We start from the raw sequence: 16,527 nt of genomic DNA on the forward strand, positions 1-16,527 counted from the left end.
GTGCATTCCTTCCTTCCTTCGAGAGACTCTTAACCTTAGCTTTCCTCTAAAGATTTTTCCCCCTCTTTTTTTTTTGGTGTTCCTGCTGAAGACTGAGTTTAAATACCTAGTTAATGCACACAGAAGGCCTCTTGCCCTCAGCAAGTGAACTTTTTTTTCCAGCTCCCGATAAACAAACAAACAAGCAGGGAAGAAAATACCCTCACTCTCAGTTCCATAGAGGCTGCAAAACTACCCAGGCTCTTTCACATCTCTCTGAAAATCTCAGAGCTACTCTCTTGCCATACAAATATCCTCCAGCACAGTTTAAGCACCTGCAGAAAAACGGGGAAAGTCGTGGTGATCTCTCCAAGTTCAATGCATTAATGCATAATTCAGTTTGACTTTACTTTCCTACTTGGACGACTGACTGAAAGAGCAGCAAAGAATATATTTTTTTTTCCAGAAAGAGAGTAATCAGTTGGAAAGAGCAATGCCTGCTGTGGGCACAGTCAAGTAAAAGACACAATTCCAGCACAGAAAGAGACCCTGAAAAAGACATGGATTGTCTCAATGCCCTCCTTTTTGGCCCCCTGTTACTATAATAATGGCCTTGCAAAAACAATCATCCAGCTGTCAATACCCTATCATTAAATCTCCATTAGTAAGAGCATTAGTGGACCATTCCATGCAAAAGCCCTAGCTGTGCTTTACTTCCCATCATGGGAAGCTAGGAATAGAAGGTGAGATTTAATTCAGGCTGTCTGCATAGCCATTTTCATCCCTGATTGCTTTTACACAACCTGAAGAAAGCAACAGGCATATTTAACACTTACAGCTCACCATCACTAAAATTGGAATTAAATCACAGGAATGTCATTGTTCTCTCTTTGTCTCCAAAGAGCCTTCACTTAGCTGCTGCCACCAGAGGTCATTCAAGGTTTTACTAAGCCTTTCCCACCCAGATACTTCTAGGGTGGTCCAACTTTTCATACCAAGTGGACTGCAAGAGTACTTTGACACAGAACCCATGAGCCACACACTGCCTTGTTGTGTGTGCAGGGGTAGTGAGGCCAAAATTTCATGCCCCCCTCTCCAAGCTCTCATGTTGCCTTCCCAGAGTGAGGCCTCCCTAAGTGAGGCTTTGGGAAGGAGGCACAAGGCAATGGCTTCTAAAACCCTCCTAACTCCTTCCCAAAGCTGGGAAAGCACTAACTAGGATTTGGGAAGGAGGACTCTAGGACCCTGTTAGAGCCCTCATGCCTCCTTCCCAAAGCCAGCACCTCCTTTGGGAAGGCAGTATGAGGGCTGCGGTTGGCGGTTGGCGGGGAGAGATAATATGTTGCCAAGGGTCACTGAAAAAGGCCTTGAGGACCAAGTGTTGGACTGCCCTGCTTTGACTATGGGCAATTCTACACTATTCTTTTAAAGCACATTCAACGTATGTTTAAGAGCATAAGAATAGCTTGCTGGAACAGGCCAATGGCCCATCTTCTCCAGCATCTTGTTCTCACAATGGCCAACAAGATGTCTGCAGGAAACCAGTAATTCTGGATTTGAGCAGATGAGCACTCTCCCTTCCTGTGGTTTCCAGGTATTCAGAAGCATGGTCACCTCCGACTGATGAAGCAGAGCAGAGCCATCATGGGTAGCAGCCATCAGTAGTCCTCTTCTCCGTGAGTTTAAAGGACATTGTTTTCCCCAAAGAGCCCTGGTAACTGGGAATTGCAGTTCTATGAGAGTGAAACTACACTTCCCAGGATTCTTTGGGGAAAGTAATATGGTCAAATGTGCATTGAATGTGATTTAAGTGTGTGGTGTGGATCTGCCCTCCAACTCCCATCATCCCTGGCATTTTGCTGGGGCTGATGGGAGCTGTAGTCCAAAATGTCAAGCTTGGGGGCTGTATCTCTTAGTGTTCTAATTGTTTCCACCTTACTAATTATAGCTCCTCATTTTATAGTTCTGCAAGAGCAAGTATGTCCTTCTTTGGCTGATACAGCCAAATGGGATGAAACATTGACAGAATTTGTTCGTGTATCTCAAACCAGATATTCAGGAGTACCATTTTAAGTTTCAGCAGAGTGGCAGGGGTGAGAGAAGCAATTAAACAGCAAGATTCAAAAGCCTTCTCATGGATATATTTAAAATTAAAGATGAGTGTTTAAAGAGTATTTTTGATGGTGTCTGAGACATACCCAGGGATATGAGTGCTCCTAAGCAATAACACCATGGAGATGGCATGGAGCTTGTCTTTCCTCTCTCCCATTTCCCAACCTGAACACTTAAAGGGCACCCCTGTAGATAGAAAGCCAGAAACTGCATAATGTTGAAGGGACACCTAAGCAACAAAAAGTGATGAGCAAAAATGGCGATTTCCTTTCCTCCTTTGCTTTTTACTTTCTTACTCAAAAGGACTGTGTCTGTATAATATTTTCCAGAAAGTGTAATAAATTAAAGTAGAAATTTGACTCTAGGGACCTGACTAGGATCAGAGTTTAGTAAAACACTCTTGATACAAACATGCATCTCAAGACCCTGAGAAACCACACATGATACAAAGTCCTACTGTCTCTTTTTGACAAGAAAAATGGCCTTCATTTTATGCCATTCAAAGAAGGATGAAGATGAGGGACTAAGAAAACGTAAAGATGCCATGCAACATTTTGTGTCTGCAATCTATATATCACTTATTCTGACTCCCATTGAAGGCAGTAGGAATCATGAGTCTGAGGACTGTAGGCTGGGTGTGGGGAAAATTTCCAGCAAACTGCATCTTCAAGTCTTAAATATAGTATGCATTCAAAGATAATTAGCATTTGGATTAGAGTAATGTTAACTAGCTGAATCCCTAAAGGCTACATCTGAGGTCTCAACTGGATCTCAAGGCTTCTTCAGAGTAAAGAGAATGCATAAGTCACAACCAGCATGGAATTGAAGGTTATGAAGTCCTTGTGCTAAAAAAATTACAAGGCTTCACACTCCTCTGATCTTTAGGCTACCCTTAATTTCTTTGCATATATTTACAAAAAGCAGACAGAAAGGCACAATGAATATCCCCAGCATGGTAACCTCATACTACAGAATAGCATGAATTGTTTATCTCCTTGTATGCAGTTTGTATTTTAGAAAATTAATAGTATGGCTGCATGACAACAACTTGCTACTAGGTTCTGAAGAAATTTGATTGAGCTTAACACATGGAGTAGTCATTCAGTTGGAAAAAGCTGCAGCTCCCAGGGAAGGGCAGGAAAAGGTCTCCTCAGGAATAAAGAAACCTGATTGGTTAGCTTGCTGGGGTGGAGAAAGGCTTTCTCTTTCCCCCAGTTTCTGCTCCACACCATCAAAGGGCTCAGTCTCCACATAAGTATACTCACAATAACATGAGAAGAGCCTTCTGGACCAAGCCAATGGCCCATCTAGCCTAGTATCCTGCTCTCACAGTAGCCAACCAGGTGCCTGTGAGAAGCCTACAAGCAGGACATAAGTGCAAGAGCACTTTGCTCCCCAATAACAGTACTCTCAGAGGGCAATATTACAGCAAGGGCTCCTGTTTGACTGCTCTACTCTATGCCATGCTTTCAACTATTGATTAATCCATTATTTTTTGTAAGCTATCTTTGAGGGCCATTTGACCATGTGCTAGGTATAAGTGCGTCCTTAAATACTGTAGTATAATAGAAAATGCCAAAGCGAAATCTAAAAATGTAATTGTGTGTACACCAAATAAGAAACAGGCAGTACTCCAAGGAGCTACTAGGTGTCCTTTTCAGTTATTACATATCCTTACTGGAAACTGTTTGATTTTCCTGTTTGAAGCAGTGGTGCTTGCACTGCCCCTCTGACCTGTTTCAAATTTTTTACAAACAATACACCATGAACCATCCACATGGGCCCCCAGAGACCTTCCCTGGTGCCCACAGGATGCCCTGCCCCTGCCCCTGCTTCAATTAAGCTTGAAACAAGCATTCTTCAGTAGCCAATCAAATAGGTTGTGGTGCATGCCTCGTTGCAGAGTGCCTGTGATAGTTTCCTCAGTTTGCCAATGTGCCCACAGGCCCAAAGGTATGGCAAACCCCTGCAGCAGACTGATTACTGAAGTTACTATTCTAATCACTCTTACCAGTAGGAACAGTGAGATTTACTGTTAAGTAGGGCAATGCTGTGGCCTAAACCACAGAACCCAGGTCTTGCTGATCAGAAGGTTGGCGGTTCAAATCCCCGTGACGGGGTGAGCTCCTGTTGCTCGGTCCCTGTTCCTGCCAACCTAGCAGTTCAAAAGCACATCAAAGTGCAAGTAGATAAATAGGTACCACTCTGGCAGGAAGGTAAATGGCGTTTTCGTGCACTGCTCTGGTTCGCCAGAAGCGGCTGAGTCATGCTGGCCACATGACCCGGAAGCTGTACACCAGCTCCCTCGGCCAGTAAAGCGAGATGAGCGCCGCAACCCCAGAGTCGTTCGTGACTGGACCTAATGGTCAGAGGTCCCTTTACCTTTTCCTTTAGGGCAATGCTTAATCAATTAATTCATTAAATTAATTGTTTAAAGTTTTTCATAAACTAAAAATATTTCATCCTATTAATCAGGAGGAACAGGAGAGAGTTTTTTTTTAATAGATAGATAGATCTATGAAAGCTGTAGGTGGAAAGCACAATCTTAAAAGGATCATTCACTCTTCTCTCACACACTAAAGAGTATGCCTGTTCCAAGATGGTGGCTACAGCAACACTGATACATCTTCCAAAAGCAAAAAAAAACCCCACAGTTTCCTATATTCCTCAGAGCTATTGCTTTACTCATATGTGAATGCAGGCAAATGTAAACATTTTTCCAATTGAATAAAATGTACACGATGAATTATGTTGTCACTAATGAAGAGGCAGCTCAAGTTTTAAGATATGCTTTTAAGATGGAAGTGCAAGTCTTGCTTGCACCCTGTGATGCTCATTTGATTTGGGCACCTGAGTGAAGCAAAGAGCCCATTGGATCCTTCCAATCAAACCAGCAGGCATAACGTACACAATAGTTACCTGGAAGAAAGTAAATATGTGTTTAGGTTTGACGTCCCACTGATTTCAAAAGGAAATTTCTTCCAGAAGTTAAACTACTATGGCCCAAAGACTCAAGAATATAGAATTCATTAAGATATACAGCTTGCAGAACTGCAAATCCACTTAACAAGAAGCTGGATGAACAAAACAACCTTTCCATAGCGAGGTGCTCAAAAGAGAGCACAGACCAGGACGATCAGAAACTCCGGGAACTGACCGTGGTACTGAAACGATATCCTTGTGTGTTCAAGGCAGTGGAGCTCCTCACTAAGCGTCCTTCTGTGATGAGTAATTATTGGACAAATCAATGTTAAGTAAATGTATTCCCTAGCACATTGCGGAAGGAAAAGACCTTCCAAAAGTCTAGATTTATAAAATCAGTGAAAGTCCTTTGAGATACGGGTACTCAGGCCCCCATAGCTATGCCCCAACAGAACATTTCTGCATCCAACGCAATAAAAATAAAAATATATGCTTCCGATTTCCTCCTTATTTGTTTAACACAGGGAGCGCCAATGCGAGATTTTCACCGAAATCTGCAGCAATGCTCCTGCAATGACCCTGTTATCGGCCTCTCCTCTCACTGTGCAAAGTCCAGAACCCAAAAGCGCAGGAATCTCCATTGAAGCCCTTTTTTAAGGTATCTCTCCCTTCGGGCAGACTGTAAAGTAAGAAACTTGCCTGCGTGTCGCTAGATAATACATTTGTGCAGAGGCCGCCCGCCACAAACTTGGCCGTTTGCTTGTTGTGCCATCATAATGAGCTCCAGCAAACAGAGGCAGCGACCCAAGCAGGGTCTTCCGTTGTATCGCTTGGCCTTGCTGTGCCCGAACTGGCTGAACGCTTCTGATGGAGCGTTAATTACCAGGTAGCAACAGCTTCTCACAGATTGTGATCCACCTAAACTTTCGCGCGTAAAAGAGGCAACACGGAAAGAGAGGTATACCCCGCGGGAAATGCCAATCACAGTAGCTAGAGGTGAAGAGGGTGCGGGTTTTTTGCTGGTTCTTGATCCCCTTCTGGTTCCAGAGAGGAGATAGAAAGCGGGAGCCGGTACAACAGCGGTTGAGGATCTCAGAATCCAGCTCAGCTAACCCCCAATTATTTCTGTTTTCCATCATCGCTCCGAGTTATGCCTCTACACGCATACCACCCCCAACACACACTGGAATGCCTCGATAAAAGCCATCAGGCATTTCCTGGCAGCTTTAGGCATTGGGCACAACTGGCAATCAAAGGCCTCTCATCTCGCGCAACCTTTGCTCCTTCCCTCCAATAAAATGTAACTGCTTAGCTGGCGGGGGGGACGGAGGACGGGACGAGCGATAAACTCTGAGATTCTAAACCTACACGCGGTCTTCAACCCTAGCAGATTATTTTTTGGAGGAAGCAGAAAATAGTTTGGGAAGTGAGAGTACCAACCTGTTCCACAATCCTGTTAAAATGAAGCAATGGGATTTAAACTGATTTCAAACACACACGCATTTGACTCAGTGGGATTACATGGTTCTAATCCAAGTATGTCTGGGCACAATTGGGCCGTTACTTTGGAAGTAGTATATTCCTTGCTGTCTAAACTCTAGAGGGATTGATAGGTGCCCAGAGTCTACGTGTGCCTTTAGAAAGAGGGGGCGTCACCTCTACTGTCTGATCGATCAACAACGTTCTTCTAAGTCAATGTTTCATTGGAACAAACCAGCACGGGGAGAGGGGGAATTCCCGGGCAAGGCACCTTCCATTCACTCAGAGAGCATCTTTTGGGAAAGGCGTGAGGAACAGCGCATTGACTCTCACAGCCCAGCGGATCCCACCGTTCGGTCATAAACAGGGACTCGTGCCTCCTGTCACAAACAACAGACAGCTCCCCGCTGCTTTCAACGAGCTACAGGTCAGACTTCCCTGAAGTTCAACCCACCCCACCTCCCCCACCCCGGACCATCTTGAGCTTTATTCAAAGGAATCTAGGCATTCCTGAAGATGGTTGCTAAGAGCAACGTGCTTTAAAAATCACTGGGGGGGGGGGGCAACTCAGAATCCAGCACAGCTGATCAATACCAACCCGCTGCTTTTGGAATCAGGACCGACCTCTCTTACGACACCCAGATTTATTTCCTCCGGTTTTAAACAAGCGAAACCAAAGAGTCCCTAGGGACTCCACCGGAGTGGAAATGTTTAATGATGGTTGGCGAGAAGGATTGCTTCTATGGGAAATTAAGGACGCCTCTCGCTTGGGACAGCAACTCCCCGCGCTCTCGCCACCCTCCCCTGCCCCAAGCCCCATCCATATCTCACTAGTACTTTGGTCAAACGCCACGGCATGAAATCCAGAACTGTTCAGTTCAACATTGGCTTCAATGGGATTACACACTCTCTAGGACTGGGTCGTAAACACCTGCAAGGTTCGCTGCTTCCTGCTCTTTGTCTGCTTTAATTCTCGCCTAACTTTGGAATAACTTTCCTCGGACAACGTTGCTCTGGGAGATTCACAACAAAACCCTGACCTTGCAGCGTGGCTGGTGGACACCTTTCTCCTCTACCCTGACAGTCCACATTTTTGGGGTCCACAAAGATGGTTAAAGGACAGCTTATAAAGAAGAACTGTCGGGGAGCAAGTTTAAGATTCAGTGGTGGTATCTGAATCTCCGGCACGCTCCTGAAACTTCGAGAGTTTCTTTGGCCACGATCCATCAATCAATCAATCAATCAATCACTCGGAAAACACTCTACCAACCCCCCATGGAACAAGAGTGGCGTGTTGAGGGCAAGAAACTTCACCCCGTGATCCACAACCCGCCTTGCGGCCACCTACTCGCGAGTAAACGGGTGTGCTCGAAGATCATTCTCAGCGGAAGTTACTCCATTGACTTGGATGGGATGTGGATGGCACCTGTAGGCATCAGTCACGCTTCTTTAAAAGCAGGACATTTGGCTTGCGTGGTGTGTGGATCGCACTCTCTGAGTCAACGAAGAAATCATTACCAGCTCCCAGTTCGCTGATCATTTGAGGGGGTCAGGGGTGGGGGCTAGAACCTGAAAAGCAGTTTCCTAATTTCCTCTGTTATCAAATGGCCTGATCCCTCCTAATTCAAAGGCCCCTTAACTGCTAGTAAACAAACGTTAAAAGAGACACGGCGCCGGAGAGACCTTCCTTCCAGGGCTGTGGTCAGCAACCTTGCCCTGGCATTTGGCATCTCGGTGGGCAGAGACTGCCGGGGTGAGGATGGGGTGGCATTTGTGGCAACTGCCAACTATGAACACAGCAACGGCCCTCCAGACCCAGAGGCTTCCCACCCGCACTGTGGCAACTCCAAAAGAGGCAGCAACAAAGCAAGCTGGGTTTAAGACCAGCCCAGACCCGCCTTGGTTGGGGCGGGCGCTAGTCAGTTCCCTAGGATTATCGAGACCGGGGCGACCGCGCTCTGCTTTGCGGCCGCTGGGAAAAGAAGGCGAAGGCGAAGGCTGGAGTTGGCGCCTTAATACAATCGGGAGGAGACAAAAACATACTCGTGTTAGCCCGGAAGTAGCTCCATCACCCACCCACCCGCGTTTCCCCGCTCCTTTCAACCTGCCCCCTCCTTCCTTGGCAAAATCCTCGGGAAACATAGAGATGCCAGCAAACGTTACGGGGGGTGGGGGGAGGGAGGGAAAGCCGCCTTACCGAATCTCAACACATGCGTGGTTCCTTGGGAATATCCAATCCACAGTAAGCAAAGCAGGAGCCGAATGGTGCCTCTGAAGACTGGATGAGTTAGAATCGGGGAAATAATCTTCATGGTGTTTCCTACGCACACACGCGCCGCTTTTCCTCTTGGCCCCCTTCGCTTCAAGCGTCCGCTTTTTGTCCCCCCCAGCAGCGCCGCCGCCGCCACCAGCAGCCGCCACCAGCCCCGCCGCTGCGGTCGGTTTCCACGAGCTTGCGGAGCCGCGGAAGTGTTTGGCCCGGAGACGCGATCACGGCATGGTCACACCGAAGGGAGAGGCTCTCCGCTTCCCAAAGCCATTAGCAATCCCTGCATGATCTTCATTCACTGCGCCAAGGAGCAACCTTCAACTGCAAGGAATGGTGGGACATCCATGGTCGTCGGGCTGAGCGCGGGGCGGGGAGAGGATCCTCGAGAAATCCAAACACACACACGCACACACGCGCACCCGAGCGCGCACACACGGGCAGGCATAGGCAGGCGCCGTGGCCAGTCGGGCGAACCTAGGAGGCAGGCGAGAAGAGATGGGGGGGGGGGGGGAGAGAGAGAAAGACGAGGAGCGGGTGGGGGAGAGAGAGAGAGAGAGAGAGAGAGAAATCAATCGGCAACCCGAGCTTGCGAAACCGCTGCCGAGCGAGAGGCGGGCACTCGCCTGGCCGTTGGGCTCCCCTTCTGCTGCACTGCTGCACGGCTTCTGACGCGCAGCCAAGATGAAGTGCGAGAAAGCGAGAGAGCTTGTCTTGCCTTAAGGCTGCCAGCCGCACAAGCCTTCCCCGGGCCTCTTATGCAACCGATCCCATCGCCTCTTGGAAATTATTATTATTATTATTATTATTCCAACTTGGCTGCATGACGTGCCTAACATTCTGATGGTTCTCTTCCAATAAGCTCCAGCCGTGTTCTGGGAAAGGAGCAGAAGGAGGTCTGCGACTCCGTCTGGGTGTCCGATCTGAAGCCCCGGGAGTTATTGGGCAGAACGCCCATGGAAGGAGATTGACACGCACCAGGCTCGTAGCCCTAGTTAAACCCAAAAAGAATGTGGTTGGGTTGGTGCCTGGCTCAACTTCAGGTGTTCACAATGCTGGCTCCTCTGAGCCCAAGCCCCCAGTCTGGACAATGGTCCGTCAGCACAGCCCCAACAGAACTACAGGGGAACTAAGGGCAAAGTCTTGAACTGGCTGCGGATCTGTTTCAATACAACCAAATTGCATGGTGCAATCCTAACCATGGCTACTCAGAAGTAATCCCCATTGATTTCAGTAGGGCTTACTCCCAGGTAAGTGGAGTTAGAATTGCAGCCTTTGGGTGAGAGAGACAGATACTATCAGTATTAATTTTTGAATGGCTGGCTGGGGAGACAGCACTTCGTTTAAGAGCTGGAGGTGGGGGCGATGACGTTATTATTGTTTCAAAACATATCCACAAACAGGTTTTTCTTCTTTCCATATGTCCGGACATTCTCATTCACTTTCTACTGTTTATGCCCATCAAATGCTCATTTCCTTCAATAGTAACTTTATCACTGACTCACTAAACATCTAGGTTAGGACAGGAATTGTTAGGATTAAAAATTTATACTCCGCTGAAGGACCTACACAGTGCACCCAGAAATAATAATGAGTGGATGAGATATGGATTATTTTGTCGAGACGTCCCTCATTTTTAAAAATATATGGCTAATAGCATTGCGAAGGCTCTCAGTTTTAAAATGCCTCCCCTTTGGGGGGGGGACAGTACTTACAACACAACTGGAATATACAGTCCGTTGAAATGAAAGCTTTCTGTTTCTCAGTTCCCAAACTATTTACTCCCGAGTAGTACCACTGACATATAAGGACTGGGCTTGTGCCAGTGTAAGTGGTGTGCAGTTTGTAGCCTTCGCTGGAGCAGAAGATATTTGCCTTCTTAAGTAGCTATCGTTTCAATCACTTTGCTTTAACTACCCACTACCACCACCACCCATTAAAATATTTATTCACTAGTGTCAATGGTGGCAGATTCCCCCCTCCCTTATTTTCTACACAAGGAGGGGGAGGTTAAAAAAAATGTTAAAAAGTGGGGGATTTGAACCTTTGAGGAGTCATTAAAACACATTGGTAGAGGAGAAGCCAGCATTTTATATAACCCTAATGGAAAGTCTTCCATGAATCAGACTACTAACCACGTGAGACAGGGTGGAGGAGATCATTCCTATTATCTCCATACGAAAATGAATGGAGATTAATCTTCTGTTTGGAGGCTAGCCCACTTTAATGCAGTAGAATGTCTAAAAGAGAGATTCTATCAATCAAGACGGCCGAGATCCTATTTAAGTGAAGCATACACCTATACCTGCGGGAAAACTGACTATTTATCCAAATGGATCTAGGACCAAGTTCTCTAGTTCCAACTGTATCAAGAAATAGACTTACTTACTTCCGATCCTACTCACTGGTCTACCGGGACTTACTCCCAGAGAAGTCTGAATAGAATTGCAGCCTTAATGCATCTATTTTAATTTGGACCTTTGACTGTCAGAAGCTCGTGCTATAGGATGGATAGCAAATCCGAGTACGTAACTTTCCATTGTTACAGGCACTGACATTCCTCTGCACACGTTTACTTCGAAGTGCCGACTGAAAGCTACCTGCTACTAAGGGATAACTAAACATCGCTGGGTTTTTTGGGTTTGTTTTTTTAAGATGCAAATCTAACTCCTGTGTCAAAAACAAGTATCATGAATGGCTACTTCTGCAGTCTAGCAGGCAATTCAATCAAACGATCTGACTATACTGGAGCACTTGCAGGGAGGAAGAAGTACCTAATGCTGAAAACAAGGATATCTAGCGACTCCTTCAGTGTGCAGTTGGAATATCTCGCCGGCAAACGTGCCTTTGAGATAGCCTGTTTCCTGGATTTGCTGCTCATTTGCTTTACTTGGAGCAAGATCAACTGAATAAGAGAGTGTGCAACCCAGTTTCTGAGAGTATTAAGAAGTGTCTTCATACTTTAAGGAACTGATATAAAGCCTATCAGGTGTCTCTAGACATGAAGACATTGGATCACTGAAAACTATACAAGTTCAGGATTTAAAGCTGCTCTTTTATTTTATTTTTAAAGCGTTTACCATTTCCACTGTAACCTTTGGCTTACATATCAGCTAATACTAGACAAGGGAATCTCTTGTTAAAGGGGAAGGTTTTATTCATCTTGTTTCCTTCCCCACCTCTTCCTCCCAGTCACCTGCATTTTAGGAGGTTTGCCGCATTGTCATCCAACCAGAGAAACATCGAAATAAGATATTGCAATTTTTTTAAATCTTGCAACGTTCGTCTTCGCCTCCAACCCTTGTCTGATGCTTGTGAAGCAGAAAGGTATCACCACCACCACGGACAGCTACCGAACTTGTACTGAAGAAATTTAATAGAAGAAACGGTCCCTCTCCTTTTCAGCACCACGGACAGCACCACACTCCTTTAATGGATTTGGCAACGAGGCGCTCATATCTATGCATAGCAGCGTGTATGCATTTTCCTGTCCATTTGGACAGGAAAATAAATTATTCCCCCTCCCAAGGCTTCAAAACAAAGAGACAAGCAAAATATTTTAAACCTGCAATCTGACTGCATAGTTCAAATAATTCAATGCAGCCTCTGCCTTGATTATCCTCGACTGTTTTGATTGTCTTACCTATATTTTATGAAAACTCACTTCCTTTCAGTGTGCTATAAAAAACCAGCCCTCCCGATCTCTGTTCTTCAATGCACAGTTATACCACAATGCATGTCTTTGGTCCACCAACTGTTTAGAAAGTACAGAAAAATCGACTGGCCACATTTAGGGCAGAAAACCACCTCCCACCAATGTGAATGGCTAATGGCTGGTTGATTGTAATGGTTTCGAATTGCTCCCTGAGGAGTCAGGCCTTTTCTGAAATATATAATTAATTTCGGCTTTGGAAATTACCATCTCCATTGCCCTTTGCTAAGTAAGGCTGCAGCTGGCATTTCAGTCTTTATTTACCAACATCTATCTATCTATCTATCTATCTATCTATCTATCTATCTATTAACAACACTGTGCATTATTAATTAAACACACACACACACACCAGAAGTACCCAGAGTTTCCCCCTTGGCATTTTCCTCAACATAGTCCCAAGGTTTAAGAGCTTTAATTTTATGGCATTTCGCCGAGGAAGCTGATTATGACTTGGCCTGTTAATATGTCTCTTTTCTGACAGTGGTTCCCTGGAACCTATTTAACTGCGACCCCGCCCTTCACCACCAGAGAGTTGCTGGGGAGGGGGAGCTTTAAATACTCAATTTCCTGTTGTGCATCTTGATTTACTCTACCTCTTCGCCATACGTTGTCTAGCAGGAACATCTTTTCGCTATCCAAGGTCACAGCGCAGGTGAAGTGGAAATGAAAATACATATATCAAGCACGGAAAGCTGGGTGGCGAATAATATGAAACCAATCTAAAAACGCATGCCCTGGATAATAAAGCAATTCTTCTGATGCAGTATTCCTGAATAAGCTAAGAGTTTCATTGGCATTAATTGCACATTCACTAATCTGCTTCCCCCACGTCAGGTTTCTTTAAAAATACTCTTTCTACTGGAAGGAGATTTGAAAGCTTGGCGGGGGGTGCGGAGAGGCTTCCTAGCTGCAGGTCAAGGTGATTTCGTCTACCATCTGGTTCTAGGGATTGGGAGAAGGGCCTTGGAAAATTCAATTTCCCCCTCACTGTTTGAAAGCTCTCAGTGAATTTAGACAGGGCCTTTGACAAATGTTGACTCTTGAACTTCTATTCCCCACAAGCAGCCCTACTCCAACAAACAGGCCTTTTAGTTCTGCAAGCTCCCATCAGATTTCTTATCCTGCTGTTCTGAAGAAAGGCCTGGGTGGGTTTTTTGCAACACCTGACCAGCATTCCGTGTGTGTGTGTGTGTGTGCGCGCGCGCGCAGACATCTCTTGCAGCTTTGCTGAGCTAAGCTCATAGTAGGCTAAGCTGGGCCTCCCTCTGCCCCCACCTCCCCGCGCGCCCTTTGCCAAAGCACTCAAATGAATGTTGATATTATCAGTTCAGAAAACACATCCCGGCCCACTCCTTCACTCCCACCAGCAGCCACTAAAGCAAGAGGTTCCCCGGTTGCCGGTTATTAGCGGAGCCCAGATTCACAGTCCTGTTTCTGCTGCGCCGATGATTAATGGGATTTTAAGGTGGTAATTAATTTTTTAGCTGCCGAAGAGACGTGCATCCTAATTAAGGAGCCGAGGATATGATAGATTTACTTGTTCAGGCACTTTTTGGACTTCACAGCGGTGCACATCTGAGCATATTTTCAACCAGCGAATGCAAACATTTATGATTTGGTCCATATATCACTCCTCCACCTCCGCCACCTCCTCCTGATGTCTTTTCCCCACCCACCCCAACTAGGCTTTCACTTCACAAAGTTTAAAGGAATTTAAAAAGCTTTCTTTTATCCTTCATTCTTTGCCTCCCTCTATATTTTTTTCTATTACATTTTACAACCATTACTAATTACACAAAGGCACGTTTCTGTCTAAGGGCGATTTCCTCGGGGAAGGGGCAATTCGGCCTTTAAGGAGAGTTCGCACTAAGGAAGCCGGTTTTGTTTGTCCCGGTTCGTTCTTAGATCATCAGGAGGAGGCTGGGGAATAGGACTGTTGTCCTGGCAGTCTAAAACCCCGATCTACAAATCAATTAAACAGGAATGCCTGGCTCTCAGCCAACTGGGGGCCGGCTGGCACATATACAGCCTAGACAAGGCGAAGTGCCTGGACTGAAGCCAACCGAGTCCCCGTTGGTTTCCACTCAAGTTCTTCAGCGTAGCTGCTGGGTGCTAGCTCGGACTGGGAATCGGTTTCAAGCCCTTGGGCTTAATCGACTTGCGAATCGGGGGTGGCAAAAGAACCGGCATCTCTTTTTCTTTGACACCCCAAAAACTGCAACCCACCGACTTAAGAAAGCCCCCTTGAAATTAGCATGGCTCTGTGGACTCCACGACCAAAGGGTACAACTCCGAGGCATCCCCCAGGGCTAAGCAAATGGGAGTTGTGCCATTCACAGTACCCATGGTATGTATATCTCTCTTCCTTCCCCCCACCCCTTTCCAACTGGGCGATTTGATGTATTATAAACAGACACACGTCGTTGCTATGGAGAAGAAAAGCTTTCGGATCAGGGTGGGCACGGAAAAGAAGCAGAAGCAGAATCGCACCGCCTCAAGCTCCGTTTTTGGAAACCTCGGAGACTCCCCTCCGAAGCTCCGGACGAAGGGAGAGCCTCTCCGCTTAGGAAAGGGCGGCGGGAGGCTTCCCGCGGTACCACAGTCTGTTGCGAAAGACCAGTTTTGAGTGCGGGGTGGGGGTGGGGAGAAGTGTGCGACCCCCTTGCCAAAGCGCGAGTGGAGGCGATGGATAGGCAAGCAGGCAAAGTTGCATCTCCGTCCTCCTAGCCACGTTTCATTGGGAGCCCTACTGATTCCCGTTGAACTTGCTGCAAAGTAAGTGAGCTCTTAGCCCTGGCATTGAGAGAGGGGGAGATCCAACTGCCTTAAGAGATGAATGAGATAAACACCGGGATGAAAGATGTGGCTCGAAAGGAAGACAGATGCTCCTTCCGTCGGAGTTTCTGCTCGCCCCGTCTATCTTCTCGCCCGCCTGCCTCGCTGTGCTGGGGAGAGAGATCCGGGCAGCGCCCAGAAGTGCCCGCCCGCTCCCTCCCATCCATCCACCCATCCATCCCGATCGCTTCGAGGTGCTGCTGCTTCCCCTTCGCTCTTTTTGTGACGCCTCGCGTCCCAATCCTCAATAAAATGAAATGATTCGTCTATGAAGTATCTCTAAGCCCAGAGATCTAGCTACACACACAAAGCGGGAGATGGATGTTTTGGCGTCCCAGGGCAGATCGGGGAGATCTCCTTACCTTGTCCGCTGCTGCCCAGGGCGGCCGGGGAGGAGAAAAGTCAGCGGAGCTGGCTTTGGACGGGGCTCTGGGGCTGAGGAGCCGAGGCGGCGCGCCGAGCTCACTGGAGAGCCGCAGCCGAGGCAGCCGAGCCGAGGCAGGCGGGCGAGCGAGCGAGCGAGCGAGCTAGAGCGAGAGACACGCCTCCTGCCGGGAGCTCCGCGCAGAGCCCGTTAAAGGCGCAGCGCCGCTTTTCCCCGCCGCCTTCCTGGGCACCCCCAAGCCCAAGGCTGGAGCCGGCCGGAGGGAAGCCGGCCGCAGAGCAAAGGGCAAAAGGACGGAGTCTGCTTTAAAACCAGCCCAAGCCGTCTCTGCTCCCACCCAGACCCCACTCCGCAGCGGAGCCGCCTCTCCCAAGGGCCCCGGATCCCACACACTTTCTTTATAAGAGCGACCCGTCGATCGCCGGTCTCTTTTAATGACCCCGGTTTGCCCTCGAGCAGCCCAGGGCTTCAGTTCAGGCCGGCGGCATTCTGCTACGAAACGAAGAGTGCGCCTCGAGGCCTGGGCAGAGTGCGCTTGTCACCCAACGGATTAACCCCCGGGATTCTCAAGGATGTGGCTTCCTCCAGACAACACGGCGCAGGAAACAGGAGGTGTCTCCCTCGAAGGCAGTGGGATTTGGATCGCAATACCTCAAAGTAACTGTGCTCTGCCCGGACGACCGCTCTCAACTTTCTCCAACCCGCGCGCCGCATAGTTTTCGTTCCCAAATCTGAAGGGAAATGAGTGTCCTAAGCAGCGCACGATCAGGCCTTTTCGCCACCACCTTGCGTGAATGAAGCCGCTCCCCCCATTTAAAAGCACGTCCTGGTGCC

General features: G+C 47.5%; 1 protein-coding gene across 2 annotated transcripts in view; it reads right to left on the reverse strand.

Annotated features, from left to right (window-relative positions):
- Positions 1-15,932, reverse strand: part of GRIK2 (glutamate ionotropic receptor kainate type subunit 2) — a 433,821-nt gene extending 417,889 nt beyond the window's left edge. The window contains exons 1-2 of one of the 2 annotated variants that reach the window (XM_077926142.1): positions 15,671-15,924; positions 8,690-9,235 (exon numbers count right to left, since the gene is read on the reverse strand). In XM_077926142.1, the coding sequence (XP_077782268.1) occupies positions 8,690-8,804 (115 nt within the window). In that variant the 5' untranslated portion in view covers positions 8,805-9,235; positions 15,671-15,924. Of the gene's footprint in view, positions 1-8,689; positions 9,236-15,670 lie in introns of both variants that reach the window. The other variant, XM_077926141.1, reaches the window with a different exon arrangement.
- Positions 15,933-16,527: the final 595 nt, after the last annotated feature.

The sequence above is a fragment of the Podarcis muralis genome, chromosome 3, assembly GCF_964188315.1.
Source record: "Podarcis muralis chromosome 3, rPodMur119.hap1.1, whole genome shotgun sequence".
Classification (NCBI taxonomy): Eukaryota; Metazoa; Chordata; class Lepidosauria; order Squamata; family Lacertidae; genus Podarcis; species Podarcis muralis.